At 41.0% G+C, this 22,700-nt stretch overlaps 1 protein-coding gene across 1 annotated transcript in view; it reads left to right on the forward strand.

The window, feature by feature from the left end:
• The window catches only part of HDC (histidine decarboxylase), a 43,028-nt gene extending 21,367 nt beyond the window's left edge, over positions 1-21,661 (forward strand). The window contains exons 9-12 of the mRNA XM_069762125.1: positions 393-483; positions 3,799-3,897; positions 6,449-6,550; positions 19,987-21,661. Coding sequence (XP_069618226.1) covers positions 393-483; positions 3,799-3,897; positions 6,449-6,550; positions 19,987-20,685 — 991 coding nt within the window. The 3' untranslated portion in view covers positions 20,686-21,661. The remainder of the gene's footprint in view (positions 1-392; positions 484-3,798; positions 3,898-6,448; positions 6,551-19,986) is intronic.
• The last annotated feature ends 1,039 nt before the right edge of the window (positions 21,662-22,700 follow it).

Genomic DNA, 22,700 nt, shown 5'->3' on the forward strand with positions numbered 1-22,700 from the left:
AGCGTTCCAGAGTTATAACCTCATAAAGGGACAGTGGTCAAAATTGTAAAAATTGGCATAACGTGCAAACCACCCTTGGGGCTTAAGGGGTTAACCAAAAAAAAAAAAACAATAGATATGAAGTGAGGTAACAAGTTTCCTTGACAAATTAGGAAAATAACAATTAAATGTAAATGTAAGTCTATCAGTGCTCAGTGTGCTCTAGGTCTTTCTTGCAGACAGTTTAGTAGTAATGTGAATGTTGGAATAATGGGAGGTAGAAGACTCTAGGCTATGACAGCACATTGTTTCATGGTCTTATAGTCAGCAAGTACTGAAGAATACAAAGCTCACAGTGCAGGCCGCCCTGGGGTACGGTGACTATGAGATAATACTGCTTCATTTTTGTCTAGGGTCAAAGACAAATACAAGCTGCAGCAAACATTCAGTGTTGACCCCATCTACCTCCGGCATGCCAACAGTGGAGCTGCTACTGATTTTATGGTAAGCTTTTATGTAACCACAGGAATTGGAAAATTTCAACTTCTAGTTTTGTACTTTTGTAAAAATAATCTGAACCCCGGATGATTATTCCAGGGGAGGTGGCTGTTGGCCGAGTTATTCTGCTTTTACTTTGCTAGTGTTGAAGTGCGGCAATTACAATAGTTTCAGATATTAGTAATGCAGATATCTGGCTGGAAGGAAGGAGTAAGTACATATAAGCAGATCAGAGACATTCTGCAGCATATCCAAAACAAGGAGGAGCTGTGTAGATTGATATACTTTTCTGAGAAAAGATTCATTACAAGGCCTCGCTCACATGGCGTATAACACGGCCCAGTGCTATCTGTTGTCTTACCAGAGAACACTCGGACCAATGCTATTCTATGGGGCAGTGCAGACTGGCGATTGTTTTCTACAGACTGAATCGGTCTGCGGAAAAAATGTCAGCATGCTGCGAGTGGCTCCGGAATTTGGATTATGCGCTCCCATACAAGTCTGTAGTCTGTAGGTGAAACATCAGACTGCACTCGGATTTCATCTGAGTGGATTCCGATTTACGTGGACACAGACAATTTTGAAAATAGAGAAATCTTGTTCTCCATCTTCTCCACACATGTGCTCCAATTCTCACATGCTAATAATGGGATCACAGTGTCATTGCCATAATTGATCCCATTTTCTCGAATGAGAGTATCTACGCCTCTGTGACCCTGTGTGACAGGCTGCTGATCACCTGAGGAACTAGCAATATGCTCCAGTGAAATGATCTTTTGGTTTGCACCAAAGATCATCATTTTCTGCAGCACATCGTCCAGTGTACACATGATATGTGCTGCTGAGAAAAATGGCCTCCTATGCACATTGAATGAGCTTTGGTTGATTGTTCGGTGTGCACCTGACGCACTGTCTGCCTGTCTAAACAGGCTATTCATTTCTGCATCTATTTAGCTACATTAGGTTACTTGTGTTTTTTATCATTCAAGTATGTTTGTTTTCTTTATCGAGTTTTATTTTTATATGGCCGTTTTGTCTCTTTTTGGTATGTCATGTTTTAAATAAAGCTGCCTTGTTTTTGATAATTCCTGCTATTTGACTTTGACAAAACTTTATTGATACAGTCATGTGTGGCTTACATGCATTTTTTACTGGTGAGTTTTCATGAATTTAATCCAATTCTATGGGAAAAATCTGCACAAAACACACATTGTATTAGCAAGAGAAATTGATATATTGTGGATTTCAAAAACGTCCCGCAGGTCTGTTTATGCAGCGTAAAAAAAAGCACAGTGGGCAGGAGATTTCTATGAATCCCATCCACTTTTCTGGAACTATAAAACCATGCATTTTTGTGAAATATCAAAAACTCACCAAAAGTGATTAGCAGCTTTCCTTGTGAGTATGCAGAGATAGCTAATAATTAGTGAGTATAATGACTCACTGGACGCCTAACCTCAGAATGAGCAGAAGTAATGATAAAATGAATAAGAAGTTATATGGGAATCCCTATACATCTGCCTGTGCAGTTCCTCCTGCTCTATTGCATAGATCCGACTGCATGTCAAATGTGCCAGGTTCCAATTTTTTGTTTTAAGGAATCTAAAACTATTAAATATAAATATTTCTTCATTCTGTAAATGATAACATTATTGGATGTAACAGACCTGCCATCTACTGTCAGTACCCTGGCCTATAAGAATCTCATAATATAAGTTTCAAAGAAAATTCAACAAATAGCATCTTATAAAGATGTAAGGAAATATCTAGGCAGGCAACAGTGTCATAACTTCACCTCAAATCCCCAGGATCTACCCTATGTACTTTGTCCGCTACATGTTTATTTGGAAGAAAATGAAATAAATCTAGGTTCGGCTTCTCTCACCCCCCAGCAATCAGATATGATCATCAAGGAAATCTGCTTTTAAGCATATACAGCTCTGGCAAAAATTAAGAGACCACCACATCAAAACCCTGTCATGGGCAGCCCAATCTCCAGACCTGAACCCCATTGAAACCCTCTGGAATGTAACCAAGAGGATGATGGATAGTCACAAGCCATCAAACAAAGAAGGACTGCTTACATTGTTGCACCAGAAGCCGTGTGAAAGACTGGTGGAAAGCATGCCAAGACGCATGAAAGCTGTGATTAAAAATCATGGTTATTCCACAAAATATTGATTTCTGAACTCTTCCTGAGTTAAAACATTAGTATTGTTGTTTCTAAATGATTATGAACTTGTTTTCTTTGCATTATTTGAGGTCTGAAAGCACTGTTTTTTTTTGTTTTTTTATTTTGACCATTTTGCTTTGTCAGAAAAAATATACAAATATATGCGGCACTCACCCAGGTTGCGAAGTGAATATCTTTATTCTGTCTTTAATCCATGTACAGACTTTGCATAAAAGACAAACGGAGACGACGAGGGTGCGGGGAGAGTGATCTGGACGATGGCCGTTTTGCACAATTAGTGCTTGACATGGACCCGTGGAAGCACTAATTGTGCGAAACGGCCGTCATCCAGATCACTCTCCCCGCACCCTCGTCGTCTCCGCTTGTCTTTTATGCAAAGTCTGTACATGGATTAAAGACAGATTAAAGATATTCACTTCGCAACCTGGGTGAGTGCCGTATTCTTCTACTTTTTTGTGCAAAGAATTTAATATTAGCTCCACCTCCTTGTCACTCTGTAGAATGATGAGAGGTCTTACCTATGCTCCAAGCTGTTCTGGTTGTCTGTGGAGCAGAGGAAGAAATTCCAACTGGGTGTTTTGCATTATTAATATGTCTGAAAGTAGTGACTAAAAGGCAACATTTCTCCTTATAGAGTGATATTCCTGACTTACCAGCGTAAGGAGGCTTATAAGCCATGCAATGCTGCACTGGGAAATTAAATATGCAAATTGTCTCTTCAGAGACGAAGAGGACTTGTCCTCTAGTGCAGGGGTCCCCAACTCCAGTCCTCAAGGCCCACCAACAGGTCATGTTTTCAGGATTTCCTTTGCATTGCACAGGTGATGCAATTATTACCTGGGCAAGACTAAGGAAATCCTGAAAACATGACATGTTGGTGGGCCTTGAGGACTGGAGTTGGGGACCCCTGCTCTAGTGCCACCTATTGGAAGTATGTCATGTGTCAAGAGTCGTTACAGGTTGATATTGACTTTTAGTATTGCTACTTCTAATAGGTGGCACTAGAGTTCAGGTTCTCTTCCTCTACGAAGAGACAATTTGCTTATGAAAGTAGGAATAAAGGGAATGAAAGACTATAACAGGATTGTATCACAATATCAGCTCATTTTACATATTTATGATTGCAGCACTGGCAAATTCCACTTAGTCGTCGCTTCCGATCTCTGAAACTTTGGTTTGTCATTCGATCATTTGGAATTAAAAATCTTCAGACACATATCAGACATGTAAGTACCGCGCAGCTTTTCACCATGGGTCCCTTCTATTTCTTATTAAGACCTGCTGATTGACTTTAACTATTTATCTACAGTTACAATCCAAAGCAGTAGTTGTATGCAATTGGGTGCACTGCCGCTGCTACTTAATAGTTAAAATCAATCACATTCCCTTTATACTCTATGGGGCTGTTAAAAAAAAAATAGAGACATGTCCGTTTTTGATTCAAGTGATGAGTCAAATTCACCCAATCAAATCAATGGGTCTTACGAACATGGAAGAAAAACGCGGCAGCACTCACCACTCTTGCAGTTCAAGTGTCCTTTATTGAAACACACGCGAACACATCTTCACGGCTCGGGGGAGTGAAACAGACAAGGAGTGCGGCAGACGGGACGACGGCCATTTCGCACTGAACAAGAGCGCTTCTACTGGTCCAGTAGAGCAGGGGTCCCCAACTCCAGTCCTCAAGGCCCACCAACAGGTCATGTTTTCAGGATTTCCTTAGCATTGCACAGGTGATGCAATTATTACCAGGGCAAGGCTAAGGAAATCCTGAAAACATGACCTGTTAGTGGGCCTTGAGGACTGGAGTTGGGGACCCCTGCTGAGTAGAGCCCGTAGAAGCGCTCTTGTTCAGCGCGAAACTGCCGTCGTCCCGTCTGCCGCACTCCTTGTCTGTTTCACTCCCCCGAGCCGTGAAGATGTGTTCGCGTGTGTTTCAATAAAGGACACTTGAACTGCAAGAGTGGTGAGTGCTGCCGCGTTTTTTCTTCCATGTTCGTATGATTCACAGTTCATTCCACGCGAGCACCTCCTCTTATCATCGGACGACCTGTTGTTGTATTAATCACACACCGTTGGTAATCTTTGGACAGTTAGGCTGTGCTGCTCACTTTTTCCTTTTGTTGCTAAATCAATGGGTCTGTAAAGAAAGCAGACAGCACCCAGATGCCAGCCACGATTTTTACTGATGGTGGGTATCAGAAGATTGTTTCCTTTTTTCTACAAACCATGTCTGATTTATGTTGCTGCTGCTGCCAAAATTTTCAGTAAGGGCTCATGCAGACGCCCGTAGATTATACAAATGACAATTTGACTAATCTTTCATCAGAGTTAGATCACAGTGTCAGAATATTGTGATGCAATTCTCTTGGATGACATAAGTGAAGCACACTGTGAGAAGATGGAGAACAAAATGTCTCCATCTTCTCCATTGTGTCAGTGCGTGGAAATTTGACTGCACTCCGATGTCATCGGCGAGCAGTCCGATGAATTCTGTTCATTCATTAACTTGCATGGCTGAGTGCATTCCGAATATCGTATCAAACTCGGCCATGCTGTATTTTTTTTCCCGGGACTGGATCTGTAAAATTAGACACCTGCACTACCCCAGAAATTAACATTGGTCTGTGTTCTATCTGATGTTTTGCCGGATTGCACTTGGACCGATAATAACGCTAATTACACGATCCCTAAGACAAAATATTGTTCAAAAGATAGTAAAAATTGGTGTATGGCTATGTTCACATCATGTTTTACCACTCGCTATTGTCTCCGTAGGGGAGTCTGATGCCCTGAAAAACAGGATATGGATGTTTGCGCTGATGGTGGCATTGACGTTCATCCGCCTATTTGAGGAGAGAAAAATTTGGTTGATTACATTTTGGTGATTTCCTGAAATAGGCGAAATACTGACAATAATAATATCCAAAAAAAGCACAAAGTGGCGCTGTCTATCTCATGAACGTCAATGCCCCCATCAGCACAAACACCCATATCCTGTTTTTCTGGGCTTCAGACTCCTCTACGGAGACAATAGCGAGTGGTAAAGCGTGATGTGAACATAGCCATACACCAATTTTTACTGTCCATTGATCAATATTCTGACTTGTACTACAATCAAAACTGAGAAATTCTCCAGCAGTAGCAACATTAAACCAAAGACACCGGCGTAAAGCGTGATGTGAACATACCCTAAGGCGTCAGTCAGATGTCAGTGATTTTTTGATGTGGATCATTGTTTCATCAGTGATTTTTCACAAAGGAAAAATAAATGACAAAACTTCTAGAATGCAATGCTAATCACAGACAGTGACAGTCCACTGATGCCATCCATGTGCTGTCTGGGATTTTCACAGGCCCATAACCTTGTATTGGTAATTTTGATCCATCAAAAACGGACATACCTCTGTGATTTTTTAACGACACATTGTCCTCAGAAAGAAAATGGATATGTGAATAGCACCTTAGATTATAATGGATACGTGGTGCATCTGTGAAAATATGTAAATTATTTAGTGTTCTTTTATTTTCATTTTTCTCATTCACTATAAAATGTCATTTGCAACAAAAGTCAAATTGCCGTAGCTGTGTGTTTTGTCACTAAACCATTGTTTTCTTTTAATTCTAAAGGACACCACTAGATGGTGGCATAACATTGAGTTTTGGAAACATTTCTTACCAGATTTCACAGTTTCAGTAACATTTCGTCTTCATGTGAAACATAAAACATTAATGTATATACATAAAATGTTCTGCCATGCGTTGTATGTATTTCAGGGCACAGACATGGCCAAGTATTTTGAGTCATTGGTTAAAGCCGACCAGCTGTTTGAGGTTCCTGCAAAAAGACATCTTGGACTTGTTGTCTTCCGGCTAAAGGTAATCTAATGTCTGGTGGCCTTTTCTTTCTAGTGATGTTCTGCTACATATTTTGGAACATTCATTTTTTACAAATAGTCCTTGGCTTGGTTTCATAAATTGGAAATATACAGTACGGCCAGATCCAATTCCTGTAATCCCCTGCTGTAATGTCTGTATACTCTTTTCTTCCCTGCCCAGGAGCTGTGATATGATCAGACCATATTCCTGTACGGTCAGACACAGCCATTACACAGTACACAGCAGGGGCAGATTTATAAGATTATCTCAGCACAGGGACACATCTATCAGGCATTCTGTCAGTGGAATATGACAGGTCTCAGGCATTGCAATGCATGAGACCATTGATCAGACTAATAAAAGTTAAAGTCCCATAGAATGACTAAGTGAAAAAGTAAAGCAAAAGTTAAGAAAAAATTGCAAGAAACTGATTAAAAATACCAGAAAATAAAGAACAAAAAATATTATACCAATAAGTATATACATATATATATATATATATATATATATATATATATATATATATATTGCCACATCAAGAATAACCCACTATATAAAACTGTCACACTAGTTAACCCCTTCAGTGAACACCATTAACAATTAAAAATTAAAAACATGGCAAAAAGTGACAACTTTTAATCATACTGACAAGAAAAGTGGAATAAAACAAAGGCAAATGTAAATTAAAATGGCATGTTTGAAAACGCTATTTTGTCCCGCAAAAAATTAGCCACCATACAACTCCATAAGCAGAAAAATAAAAAGTCAAAGCTGTCAGAATATAGTGATGCAAAAACAATTCTTTTTTCCATAAAATTGTTTTTATTGTGTAAAAGCCGTCAAACGTAAAACATTTTTATAAATGAGGTATCGCTGTAATCATACTGACCCAAAGAATAAAGCTGCCCTATTAATTTTACCACATGGTGAACGGCATAAGAACCACCCCCAAAAAAACAATTTCTGAAGAAAATAAAGAAAACTTCATTCGGCCAAAAATCCGAATAGAAAGCAATCAAAAAATGTCATGTGCCCAAAAATGGTACCAATAAAAACATCAACTCGTCGCGCAAATACAAGCCCCTCGCCTGGTTCTGTCGGCAGAAATCTAGCAAAATGATAGCTATTAAAATATGGCGATGCAAAAACTTTAGTGCTTTTTTAAAAAGAAAGCTAAACATAAAAAATTCTATAAATATGGTATAGATTCAATTGCATCGACCCAAAGAATAAAGTTGTATAATCACTTATAATGCATGAGGAACAGCGTAAAAAATAAATGAAGGAAAAATATGGATAATTTCAGCTCACCACCATGACGGCCGTTTCAGACACTACAGCACGGAAGTAGTTCAGTCCAGACTAAGCATAGCTGTGTCCAAGCAAAAAAAGGAGCGTATCCTGCGCTCTAGGCTAAGCACTTACAACGGGGTTTCCGTGTAAATCTCTGAAATACTTGACTCAGAAGGAACCTTTGATGGAAGATTCCCTATAAAGAGGCAGATAGAGGCACTGTGAACACCGTCTGGCCTATCATCCGGCAATGTCCGTCTTTTTAGGCGTCCATAAAAGCGCAGTCAACCAAAATTTTAACCTTTTAAAAGCTGGATACTGCCTAACAGAAGCTACACAGAGTCCAGAGTAACTCTGCTGCTTCATTAGTCAATGGATCCCTCAGACGGTTTCATCTGAATCACGTATTTTGTAGATTTAAATGGAAACTCTGATTTAAGTGCTCAGGCTAGAGCACAGGATAAATGTGATCCAAAATATCCTGTAACCCAAAATGCTAGCAATAAAATCTTCTACTCAACATACAAAAAAAAGTTCCCACTCAGGACTAAAAATTATTAAAGAGGGTGCTCACTGCTTAGTAGGGGCTCAGGAGAAAAACATATAAATATATAAAAAAAAAAAAAAGAGTTATTTTTTGATACCCACTCAGGACTCAGGACTCTCATCTGTTATCAGAAAAATAGGGGGATTCCACATTCCTCTTAGCACAAAGGCTCTAGAAAGTGACATTGCTCCCACCAAAAAAAATTCAGCTAAATCTATGCTCCCAAATCCAAATGCCCCCTCATCCTGAGCTCCACAATGTGCTTAACCCGCAGTTAGCGTCCACATGTTTATCATTATTGTAGTGAGAGCCCACTTACCGTACATACTCGAGTATAAGCCAAGATTTTCAGCCCAAATTTTTGGGCTGAAAGTCCCCTCTCGGCTTATACTCGAGTCATGATCGGCGGTGGGGTCGGCGGGTGAGGGGGAGAGAGGACTGTCATATACTCACCTAGTCCCGGCGCTCCTGTCGCTGTCCCTGCCTGTCCCATGGTCTCTGGGTGCCACAGCTCTTCCTCTGTTCAGCGGTCACGTGGGACCGCTCATTAAAGTAATGAATATGGACTCCATTCCCATAGGGGTGGACCCGCATATTCATTACTGTAATGAGCAGTCCCACGTGACCGCTTACTACAGGAAGAAGCTGCGGGTGCTGGACACCATCTGTCCGGGAGAAGCTGCCAGGGACCACACCGGAGCAGGTGAGTATTTCATATTTACCTGTCTGCGTTCCACCCGCCGGGCGCGGCTCCATCTTCCCGTCCTCTTGCTGTGACTGTTCAGGTCAGAGGGCGCGATGACGTATTAGTGTGCGCGCTGCCCTCTGCCTGAACAGTGTCATGATCCCAATGGCAGGGGATCACAAAAGGACAAGCACAAAAAACAAAACGAGCTCTAGGGTGATGGAAACTGAGCTGACCGCGATCCTGAACCTAATTCACACAACTAGCAGTAGCCGGGGAACGTGCCTACGATGATTCCTAGACGTCTCGCGCCAGCCGAAGGACTAACTTCCCCTATTAGAAGAAACACAGACCTCTCTTGCCTCCAGAGAAACACCCCACAGAAATAGCAGCCCCCCACATGTAATGACGGTGAAATGAGAGGAAAGCACATACGTAGTTATGAAAACAGATTCAGCAAAATGAGGCCCGCTAAAGCTAGATAGCAGAGGATACAAAAGTGAACTGCGCGGTCAGCGAAAAACCCTACAAAAAACCATCCTGAAATTACTTGAACTCATGTGCCAACTCATGGAACATGAGGAGTAATATCAGCCCACTAGAGCAACCAGCAACAAGGAATCACATATCTGCAAGCTGGACTAAAACAAAAATAAAGCAAAACATGGAACAGGAAAATCAAAAACTTAGCTTGTCCTGAAGATTACAGAAGCGGAAAGCAGAGGTAACAAGACACACTGATTACATTGATAGCCGGCGAGGAAATGACAAGAAAGCCAGGTTAAATAGGAAACTCCCATATCCTGATAGAACAGGTGGACACCAGAGACCGCAGAGAACACAAGTCACCCAGTACCATCTGTAACCACCAGAGGGAGCCCAAAAACAGAATCAGCAACAGTACCCCCCCCTTGAGGAGGGGTCACCGAACCCTCACGAGAACCACCAGGGCGACCAGGATGAGCCCTATGAAATGCACGGACCAAATCAGCAGCATGAACATCAGAGGCAACCACCCAAGAATTATCCTCCTGACCATAACCCTTCCACTTGACCAAATATTGAAGTTTCCGTCTGGAAACACGAGAATCCAAGATCTTCTCCACAACATACTCCAATTCTCCCTCCACCAGCACCGGAGCAGGAGGCTCAAGCGAAGGAACAACAGGTACCTCATACTTCCGCAACAACGACCGATGGAACACATTATGAATAGCAAACGATGCCGGGAGATCCAAACGAAACGACACAGGGTTAAGAATTTCCAAGATCCTATAGGGACCGATGAACCGAGGCTTGAACTTAGGAGAAGAGACCTTCATAGGAACAAAACGAGAAGACAACCACACCAAGTCCCCAACACGAAGTCGAGGACCCACGCGGCGACGGCGATTAGCAAACTGCTGAGCCCTCTCCTGGGACAACTTCAAATTGTCCACCACATGACTCCAAATCTGATGCAACCTATCCACCACCATGTCCACTCCAGGACAATCAGAAGGCTCCACCTGACCAGAGGAAAAACGAGGATGAAACCCCGAATTACAAAAGAAAGGAGAAACCAAGGTAGCAGAACTAGCCCGATTATTAAGGGCAAATTCGGCAAGCGGCAAAAAGGTAACCCAGTCATCTTGATCAGCAGAAACAAAACACCTTAAATAAGTTTCCAAGGTCTGATTAGTTCGTTCCGTCTGGCCATTCGTCTGAGGATGGAATGCAGACGAAAAGGACAAATCAATGCCCATCTTAGCACAGAACGTCCGCCAAAATCTAGACACAAACTGGGATCCCCTGTCAGAAACGATGTTCTCCGGAATCCCATGCAAACGAACCACGTTCTGAAAAAACAGAGGGACCAACTCAGAGGAGGAAGGTAACTTAGGCAAGGGTACCAGATGAACCATCTTAGAAAAGCGGTCACACACAACCCAGATGACGGACATTTTTTGAGAGACAGGGAGATCCGAAATAAAGTCCATGGAAATGTGCGTCCAAGGCCTCTTCGGGATAGGCAAAGGTCACAACAATCCACTGGCCCGAGAACAGCAAGGCTTAGCCCGAGCGCAAACTTCACAAGACTGCACAAAAGAACGCACATCCCTCGACAAGGAAGGCCACCAAAAAGACCTGGCCACCAAGTCTCTAGTACCAAATATTCCAGGATGACCTGCCAACGCAGAAGAATGGACCTCGGAGATGACTCTACTGGTCCAATTATCCGGAACAAACAGTCTTTCAGGCGGACAACGATCAGGTTTATCCGCCTGAAACTCCTGCAAAGCACGTCGCAAGTCTGGGAAGACAGCCGACAAAATCACCCCATCCCTAAGGATACCAGTGGGCTCAGAATTTCCAGGGGAGTCAGGCACAAAACTCCTAGAAAGAGCATCCGCCTTCACATTCTTTGAACCTGGCAGGTATGAAACCACAAAATCGAAATGGGAGAAAAACAGTGACCAACGAGCCTGTCTAGGATTCAGACGCTTGGCAGACTCAAGGTAAATCAGATTTTTGTGATCAGTCAAGACCACCACACGATGTCTAGCACCCTCAAGCCAATGACGCCACTCCTCAAATGCCCACTTCATGGCCAAAAGCTCCCGATTACCAACATCATAATTCCGCTCAGTGGGCGAAAACTTTCTAGAAAAGAACGCACATGGCTTCATCACTGAGCAATCGGAGCTTCTCTGTGACAAAACCGCCCCCGCTCCAATCTCGGAAGCATCAACCTCAACCTGAAAAGGAAGCGAAACATCTGGCTGACGCAACACAGGAGCAGAAGAAAACCGGCGCTTATTTCCTGAAAGGCTTCCACAGCCGCAGGAGACCAATCAGCAACATCAGCACCCTTCTTAGTCAGATCCGTCAAAGGCTTAACAACACTAGAAAAATTAGTTATGAAATGACGATAAAAATTAGCAAAGCCCAAGAACTTCTTTAGACTCTTAAGAGATGTAGGCTGCGTCCAGTCACAAATAGCCTGAACCTTGACGGGATCCATCTCAATAGTAGAAGGGGAAAAAATATACCCCAAAAAAGAAATCTTCTGGACTCCAAAGAGACACTTTGAACCTTTTACAAACAAAGAATTGGCCCGCAGGACCTGAAACACCTTCCTGACCTGCTGAACATGGGACTCCCAGTCATCAGAAAAAAACAAAACATCATCCAAATACACAATCATAAATTTATCCAGATATTCACGGAAAATATCGTGCATAAAGGACTGGAAGACAGAAGGAGCATTAGAAAGTCCAAAAGGCATCACCAAATACTCAAAATGGCCCTCAGGCGTATTAAATGCGGTTTTCCACTCATCACCCTGCTTTATCCGCACAAGATTATACGCACCCCGAAGATCAATCTTAGTGAACCATTTAGCCCCCTTAATGCGAGCGAACAAATCAGTCAACAATGGCAAAGGATACTGATATTTGACCGTAATCTTATTCAAAAGACGGTAATCTATACAAGGCCTCAAGGAACCATCTTTTTTGGCCACGAAAAAAAAACCTGCTCCCAAAGGAGACGAAGATGGACGGATATGTCCCTTTTCCAAGGACTCCTTAACATAATCCCGCATAGCAGTATGCTCTGGCACTGACAGATTGAACAAACGACCTTTAGGAAACTTACTGCCAGGAATCAAATCTATAGCACAATCGCAATCCCTGTGAGGAGGAAGCGAATTGAGCTTAGGCTCCTCAAAAACATCCCGATAATCAGACAAAAATACAGGAACCTCAGAAGGAGTAGATGAAGCGATAGAAATCGGAGGTGCATCATCATGAACCCCCTGACATCCCCAGCTTAACACAGACATCGTTTTCCAGTCCAAGACTGGGTTATGAGTTTGTAATCATGGCAGACCAAGCACTAAGACATCATGTAAATTATACAGTACCAGGAAGCGAATCACCTCCTGATGAACGGGAGTCATACGCATGGTCACTTGTGTCCAGTACTGAGGTTTATTCATAGCCAAAGGTGTAGAGTCAATTCCTTTCAAAGGAATAGGGACTTCCAGAGGCTCCAGACTAAACCCACAGCGGTTGGCAAATGACCAATCCATAAGACTCAGGGCAGCGCCTGAATCCACATAGGCATCGACGGAAATGGCTGATAATGAACAAATCAGAGTCACAGACAGAATGAACTTAGACTGTAAAGTACTAATGGCAACAGACTTATCAACCTTTTTTGTGCGTTTAGAGCATGCTGATATAACATGAGCTGAATCACCACAATAAAAACACAACCCATTTTTCCGCCTATAGTTTTGCCGTTCCCTTCTGGACTGAATTCTATCACATTGCATTGTCTCAGGTGCCTGTTCAGAAGACACCGCCAAATGGTGCACAGGTTTGCGCTCCCGTAAACGCCGATCAATCTGAATAGCCATAGTCATAGACTCATTCAGACCTGTAGGCGCAAGGAACCCCACCATAACATCTTTAATGGCCTCAGAAAGGCCATCTCTGAATTTTGCAGCCAGGGCGCACTCATTCCACTGAGTAAGCACCGACCATTTCCGAAATTTCTGACAATATATTTCTGCTTCATCTTGCCCCTGAGAGAGAGCCAATAAAGCTTTTTCAGCCTGAATCTCTAGGTTAGGTTCCTCATAGAGCAAACCCAATGCCAGAAAAAACGCATCCACATTGAGCAACGCAGGATCCCCTGGTGCCAATGCAAATGCCCAATTCTGAGGGTCACCCCGCAGGAAAGATATAACAATCTTGACTTGCTGAGCAGGGTCTCCAGAGGAGCGAGATTTCAAAGAAAGAAACAACTTGCAATTGTTCCTAAAATTCAGAAAACTAGATCTATCTCCAGAAAAAAACTCTGGGATAGGAATTCTAGGTTCAGACATAGGAGCATGTACAACAAAATCTTGTATATTTTGAACCTTAGCAGCAAGATTATTCAGGCTGGAAGCCAAACTCTGGACGTCCATGATAAACAGCTGAGGTCAGAGCCATTCAAGGATTAAGAGGAGGTAAGACGCAGCCAGGCTGCAATTAAGGCTAGGCAGCAAACTCTAAGGGGAGAAAAAAAAAAAAAAAAAAACTTCCTCAGACTACTTTTCCTCCTACTTCAGCCAATACGATTACCACTTTTGTGGCCGGCTATACTGTCATGATCCCAATGGCAGGGGATTACAAAAGGACAAGCACAAAAAACAAAACGAGCTCTAGGGTGATGGAAACTGAGCTGACCGCGATCCTGAACCTAATTCACACAACTAGCAGTAGCCGGGGAACGTGCCTACGATGATTCCTAGACGTCTCGCGCCAGCCGAAGGACTAACTTCCCCTATTAGAAGAAACACAGACCTCTCTTGCCTCCAGAGAAACACCCCACAGAAATAGCAGCCCCCCACATGTAATGACGGTGAAATGAGAGGAAAGCACATACGTAGTTATGAAAACAGATTCAGCAAAATGAGGCCCGCTAAAGCTAGATAGCAGAGGATACAAAAGTGAACTGCGCGGTCAGCGAAAAACCCTACAAAAAACCATCCTGAAATTACTTGAACTCATGTGCCAACTCATGGAACATGAGGAGTAATATCAGCCCACTAGAGCAACCAGCAACAAGGAATCACATATCTGCAAGCTGGACTAAAACAAAAATAAAGCAAAACGTGGAACAGGAAAATCAAAAACTTAGCTTGTCCTGAAGATTACAGAAGCGGAAAGCAGAGGTAACAAGACACACTGATTACATTGATAGCCGGCGAGGAAATGACAAGAAAGCCAGGTTAAATAGGAAACTCCCATATCCTGATAGAACAGGTGGACACCAGAGACCGCAGAGAACACAAGTCACCCAGTACCATCTGTAACCACCAGAGGGAGCCCAAAAACAGAATCCACAACAGAACAGTCACTGCGGAGAGACGGGACACTAAGGAGCTGCGGGCAGAGGAGAGGTGAGTATGTCATTATATGGGCCCATCATCAACTTTATGGAGCATTATATGGGCCCACCATCAACTGAATGGAGCATTATATGGGCCCATCATGAACTTTATGGAGCATTATATTTTTGAAATTTACCAGTAGCTGCTGCATTTTCTACCCTAGGCTTATACTCGAGTCATTAAGTTTTTCCAGTCTTTTGTGGCAAAATTAGGGGGGTCGGCTTATACTCGAGTCAGCTTATACTCGAGTATATACGATAATTTATTGGGTGAGTGTTTCTAGAAGTACAACCTGGGCATAATGTACGGGCACTATAATGTACTGGGCACTACATTGTACAGGCACTACAATGGAATATTTGCATTTTCACTCTGCAACATCAATAGCTGCTTGTTTCTGGAAAACACCCATTGAGTCACAATCTTCATTACACCTTTAATTGAATTTCCAGAGGAGTGTAATTTCTAAATTGAGGTCAAATGAGGGAGTTTAGTTTTATACTTTTCTAGCACTTAGGGGCTCTGTATATAGAGTCTGCAAACTAGTCTAGGAAAATCTGCACTCCAAAAGTCAAATGACGCTCCTTCCCTTCCGAGCCTCGCTGTGTGACCAAACAGTACTGTACAGGCACATACGGGGGTATTGTCACATTCATGAGAAACTGTGTAACAAATTTAGCAGTAATTTTTCCCCTTGTGAAAATCTAAAATCTGTGGCTAAAGCAACATTTTAGTGATAAAATTTAATTATTTTTTCTTCACCACCCAATGGTAAAAAATGTTGTGAAACACATTTGGTGTCAATATGTTCACTGCACAGCTAAATAATTTAATTAGGAAGTGTGGTTTGTAAAATGGGGTCACTTATGGGGGGGTCCTGCTGTCCTGACATTTCAGAGGCTTTGCCAATGTGACATGGCACCAGCAAAACATTCCAGGCAAATCTGCCCTCCAATGGGGTGATCCTTCCCTTCTGTACTTTGCAATCAGCCTGAAAAGAAGTTTCTGACCACATATTGAATATTGCTGTATTTAAGAGAAATTGTGTAACATATTTTATGGTCCATTTTCTCTTAGAAGCCATTTTGAAAACTAAAAACTTGGGGCTAAACCAACATTTTAGCTGAAAAAAAGTAATTTTTCAGTTTCACAGCCCAATGTGAAATAACTGGGTTTAAAATGCTCATTACACCCCTAGAGGAATTCTTTGATAAGTGTAGTTTCCAAAATGGGGTCACTTGTAGGAATTTCTGCTATTTTGGCATCTAAGGGCTCTGCCCATGTGACATGGCATCTGCAATCTATTCTAGCAAAAATTTTGCTCCAAAACTCAAATGATGCTCATTCCCCCTCGAGCCCTGCTGTGTGCCCAAACAAGAGTTCCTGACCACATATGGTGTATACCTGTACTCAAGAGAAATTGCACAACAAAGTACGTGGTGCATTTTCTCCTGTTACTCTTGTAAAATTTACAAATGTGGGCTTTCAGCAACATTTTTGTTGGAAAAAACGTAATATTTAATTTTCAAGGGCCAATATTATTAAATTCTGTGAAGCTTTTCAAATGCAACATGGCATCTGACCACGTTTGGGATATCCCTGTACTCAGGAGACATTGCACAATAGTCCATTTTCTTCTGTTACCCTTGTGAAAATGAAAAATTTGGGGCTAAAACATTTTTTGGAAAAAAACATAATTTTTACCTTTCACAGTCCAATGTTTTAAAATTCCGTCAAGCACCTGTGGTTCAAAATGCTCACCACACCTCTAGATAAAGTCCTTGAGGGGTGTAGTTTCCAAAATGGGTTCACTTCAGGGGGATTTCTACTGTTTAGGCATGTCAGGGGCTCTGCAAACACGACATGGCGTAAACTGTCTATTCCAGCCAATTTTTCACTCCAAAAGTCAAATGGCTCTCCTTCCCTTCTGAGCCCTGCTATGTGCCCAAACAGTAGTTTTCCACCACATATGGGATATTAGTGTACTCGAGAGCAATTGTACATGAAATTATATGGTCCATTATCTTACCCTTGTGAAAATGAAACATTTAGGCCTAAAGCAACATTTTTTGGGAAAAAAATTATTTTTCCATTTTTACGGCTCAATATTATAAAATTTTGTGAAGCAACTATGGGTTCACCACCACTCCTCTAGATAAATTGTTTGAGGGGTGTAGTTTCCGAAATGAAATGAGGTAACTTGTGGGGGGATTCCAGTGTTTAGGCACATCAGATGGTCTGTAAACGAGACATGGCATCCGTTATCTATTTTATACAATTTTGTGTCCCAAAAGTCAAAAGCGCTCCTTCCCTTCTAAGCCCAGTTAGGTGCCCAAATTGTAGTTTTCCACCACAACAATGTGGTCCATTTTTCCCTGTTATCCTTGTGAAAATGAAAAACTTGGGGCTAAAGCAACATTTTTGTGGGAAAAATTTAATTTTTCATTTTTTCCTTGCTCATTGCTTTAATTCCTGTTATGCACCTAATGGGTCATTAAACTTCTTGAATGTAGTTTTGAGCACTTTAAGGGATTCAGTTGTTAAAATGGTGTCACTTTTGGGTATTTTCTGTTACACAGGCTTTTGAAGTAACTTCAAATGGGATATGTTCACTAAAAATTTGGTTTTGTAAATTTTTGTGGAAAAATGAAAATATGTTAATAGACTTTCAATCCCTCTAACGTCCTAAAAAAAAATTATGCTTCAAAAATTATGCTGATATGAAGCAAACATATGGGAAATGTTATTTATTAACAATTTTGCGTGGTATAACTATCTGATTTAACCCTGCTGCTCTACTCGTTTCCACTATGCACTTGTACTGCTCCGGTCATTTTTGACCGGACCTATTAAAATGCTGTTTTAGCTACTTAAAATTTTTTTTTTTAATACATGTTGCATTATTATACCTTATGTGAACATGGTTGGTCATTATAAAAAAAATACGTAAAATACTACATTTTTTTCATTTATTTTGTGTTTATAAAGGTTATAAGGGCTTATTGAATTTTGCACAGAAATTACAAATTTGAGCTTAACTAACTAACTAAAATAACTACTACTACTACTATAACAACTATAACTAACTATAACTAAAATTAACTATGGTATAAAATTTAACTGCGTGCAAACATTTTGAAAAAAATAGTAAAAATAATTTAAAAAAAATAAATAAAAATGCATAAGCAATATAAAAATAATTGAGATACTGGGCCTGATATGTCATGGACTCCTATACCCCACCCTGGAAACTAGTCCTATCCTTTAAAAGGAGTCTGATATATCCTGGACCTCTATATACCTCCCTCCCCCACCCACATATTTTTACCATATGCTTTGGCAATGGTAACGTGTATTAGTCCTGCCAATAAAGCTCATTTGAATTTAATTGAATTGAGATAAGAAACGAGACACCAGACACCACCCCCTGGAATGCTAAGATAGCAGAGAACAAAACAAACATTTCGCAGACATGACTCATTAGCATTTTCAGGTCTGCTTTGCACATTGAGAGAAACAACACAAGAAAAAAAAAACTTTTCTTTTACAATATGCAATCTTGACAACTGAATTTATTCATTTTTAGAGGAAAAGCAGGGTAAATAACATACAGAGAAAAAAATTGCACAGAACTGTACTGAAAGCCAATGCGTATGGTTTGTACTGAAAGCATGTGTAAATCTGCACCTAAAGCAACTGTTTACTTCATAAACAATAGTAGATGCAATAAGTAGTCTCAAAAGAAATTATAACTCATTTGTTTTACTAAAAAAATGGCTGAAATAGCATAGAATGCTATTCGGTCATTTTTGACTGGGAACAGTACAAGTGTAAAAAAAAATGTGGCGCAAAAACTAAAAAAAAAAAAAAAAAGTACCCTTAGAAAGAACCCCCTGTAATTAAGAAAATAGAAGGAACCATAAGTTTCAGAACCGCATAATTAATTTTTAAAAAAATATCAAAGTTCAAAAAAGGTCATTTTTGACCAAACATAAAAGCAGGGGCATAAAAATAAAAAGTTTAAAAATTGCAACATTTTCTATTTTTTTGTAAAATTTGGGACATTTTCATAAATAAATGCAAAATCATGTTGACCAAAACTGACCACTAACATGAAGTACAATGTGTCATGAAAAAACAATCTCAGAATCACTGGGATATGTTTAAGCGTTCCAGAGTTATTACCACATAAAGTGACGTATTTTTGAGAAATGAGGCTCCATTATTAACGTATAAAGTGACTCACTCCTTAAGGCCTCTTTCACACTTCAGTTGTTTGGCGTCAGTCTAAAACCGCCATTTTCCTCAAATAACGGATCCGTAATTTTTTTTGACGGATCCGTTATTTTCCCATAGACTTGCATTAGCGACGGATTGTGACGGATGGTCGTTCGTCGAAATTTGGCAGACGTTTTCTGAAAATAGACGGACATTGAAACATTTTTTGTCAACACCGAAATGGCGGATCGCGACGGATCCGTCGCGTCCGCCATTCCATAGAATGGCCGCCTATGGGCGACTGATCCGCCGCAACCGTTTTTTCGGCGGATCCGTCGCCCCAATCCGTTTTTTTAATTGCACATGCTCCGAAAAGTAGATACTTTTCCCAGACAACCCCCAAGTAACGGATCCGTCTAAAAAACGGATCCGTTAGAACCGTTTTCTCAACAATTGTGACGGATCCGTCAATCCGTCACTATGTCGGTAGTGACTGACGCCAAACAACTGAAGTGTGAAAGAGGCCTAAGGGGTTAAGTCTAGGGTTACCATAATGTAAACAATCAGGACCATTCTGATGCTTTACTTCACCAAATTGGTAATGCGCATGAAATAACCAGATCTTCTTACAGCTTTGGGCCAGCAGTTCCTTATAAACACACTCACACAGCCAAGAGAAACTTTCTGTTTTCAGTGTCTTTTTCAGAATATATTTGGCATCACACACGATTTCACAATATTTCCATGCTTTTTCCAAAACCTAGGGTCCAAACATCCTGACGGAACAAGTACTGGCCGAATTGACCAGATCTGGGAACATGTTTCTTGTTCCAGCCACTATCTATGACAAGCTTATCATTCGTTTCACGGTCACTTCTCAGTTCACCACAAGGGAAGACATTCAGCGTGATTGGAATCTTATCAGACAAGCTGCAATAAATGTCAGTAATCGGCATCATAGCTCCATATCTAATTACGGCAATAAATTACTGAGCCCTCAAACCATGGACGCTGAGGACGAAGGAGACAACTTCCAGAAAATCACCGTACAACCCAAACATGCAGGCTTCAGCCCTAAAGATTGGGTTGAGCAGATTTCTGAAGACAACTTGGATCCCTTTGATGACTGTTTCCCTGAGAATGAGCCTGTGTCTTGCAAACATAGATCAGTTCCTTCTGTATGTCGATACTGGTCTTCCCAAAACAAGAAAAAGAGTGCTCGTTCTCTAAGTTGTAATAGTGTTCCTGCACATAATCGGGAAACCATTGTGGAAAAGATGGTGCCGCAGTTTGAACTTCAGAAAGATGGCAGTATACACTCCAAGATCCCAGAGAAGGTTATGATTTTAGAGAAAAATGCCTTCCGCAAATTAATTAAATTTTACAGTGTCCCGAGCTTCCCAGAAATCAGTATCCAGTGTGGTGTTAAACTGCCCTGTTGCCCGCTCCAAGCATTGGTGTGATCTTCTCTTTCTACACAAGCATCCTCATTGTATGGACTGACCAAATGCTATAATGATGATATAAGAACTGGTGACATCACAATATGTCTTTTAAAGCACCACTTCAGCATTTTTTTTTAACTTTAAGCCTGGAGTAACGTCACGAAAGTAAGTTCACTGCCCCTGGTCTCATACTTTTCAGCCGCCATTTTCTTCTGTTATCGGCGCTGCTTCAGTTGTCTTCTTCAGTTTGTGACTTGCTGGGTCACTCCAGTGCTTGCTGGAGTGATTTGGAAGTCACTACTCAATGTAAGTCTATGAGAAACAGAACGAGGATCTCGTAGATTTATTTTGAGAGTTTGTGACCATTACCTCTGACTTCTGGTCAATCGGAAGTTGCAATCACAAGATGGTGGCACTGGACCGGCGAGGCGCCGGCAAGAGCAGAAGACGGCTGCTGGTAAGTATATTACTAGGGGCAGGTAACTTGCATTAGTGCCACCGCTCGAGCAGTGAATAAAAAAAAATACTGGAGAGGTGCTTTAACCCAGTTCAGCCATGTAGCATATTGCACTGGTTTACTCCATACAGTAGTTGCCTGAGCTGTGATTAATGCACCAGTTTGCTGCTTGAATTGAAATATGTCAATTCATTGGGGAAAGAGTATAGTGGGATATTATAGAAAATTGCACATTTCATAAGCAACAATAATAACTTCATAAGCAATCTAATTTCGTAGTCTCAGGCGAGACAGTATATAATCTATGTATTGATATTTCTATATTTAATAATAGCAAATTATCATCACTAAGAGTTCATAGTGTATCTGAGCCTGGCTCTTCAGGAATTAATGGCTAATAGGGGAGAACTATCAATCATCACATATATTATTTCTCTTGTCTCAGATCTATATTTTTTGTTCATATTTAAATAACCAGATTAAATACTTATATTTCCAAATGTGACTGACAATAAACACTTTCTATGATGGAAGTCCATTCAGTTTGGTTTGTTTGTTTTTTTTTTTTGCTAAAAAGTTGCCTTAGATTGTTTTTTTTACAGGTGTCTAATTCTGGAGGATCTAACATGTCTATACATAAGCCAAGAATGAGCTGCAGCAATGTTGATACAGTTAAACCCTTCTGTAGAACAGGGTGCCATCGACTCCGCTCCACCACCCTATGTTTCATAGGCTGCTGGTCGATTTATTTATGCGGACAACAGAACTGTAGGCACATGCACAGAATAACTGCTCCCCTCTTAGGCGGCGTCACACTAGAGAGAAGTACGGACGAGGGAGAGGCACAAAAACAACGCATTGCACACGGACCAATGTTTCTCTATGGGGCAGCTTCCATCAGCCGTATATTTCTCGGCCGTATTTTACGGGCTGAGAAAATCGCAACAGGCTGCGATTGTCAGCGTATTCCTCCAAAAATATGCCAATGAAAGTCTGTGGAGCGAGAAAAATGCGGATTACACATGGACCACACATCTGCCTTGCAAGAAATACGCATCGGTGTCCTATAGAAAAGCTGGTAATTCAGTGCGGTGTACAGTAAAATCACACTGACAGGATAGAATAGAATAGATCAAATAAATGTCTACACATAGAATAGATACCAAACACTTATATGACAATTATACATGTTGTAGTAATCAACCCTGAGCGCTCAGTAGGGCCATGTATATAAGTAGTTAGGATTACAGTGACCTATCATCTCATATTCAATGGACATACTAACAGAACAGATAATACAAAGGTCTATATTCATATAAAAGTACAAACTTTATTAATAAAATGTAACAGACTAAAGTAGTGGGGGATTAGTCACAGGTGAATATTACACACAATAGTGCAAAAAATTGGCCACGCAGGAATCTAAGCTGTTACCATAAGATAATCACTATCGTATATTAGGCTATATTCAACTCTAAATAGTACACCATAAATTATGTTCAAAGTATATAAATATATTTTCTCAGAAAATGTCAAAATATGGTACATTCCATAGTATACACCATAATCATGTCCA

Source organism: Ranitomeya imitator, chromosome 4 (genome assembly GCF_032444005.1).
Source record: "Ranitomeya imitator isolate aRanImi1 chromosome 4, aRanImi1.pri, whole genome shotgun sequence".
In the NCBI taxonomy this organism is placed as follows: Eukaryota; Metazoa; Chordata; class Amphibia; order Anura; family Dendrobatidae; genus Ranitomeya; species Ranitomeya imitator.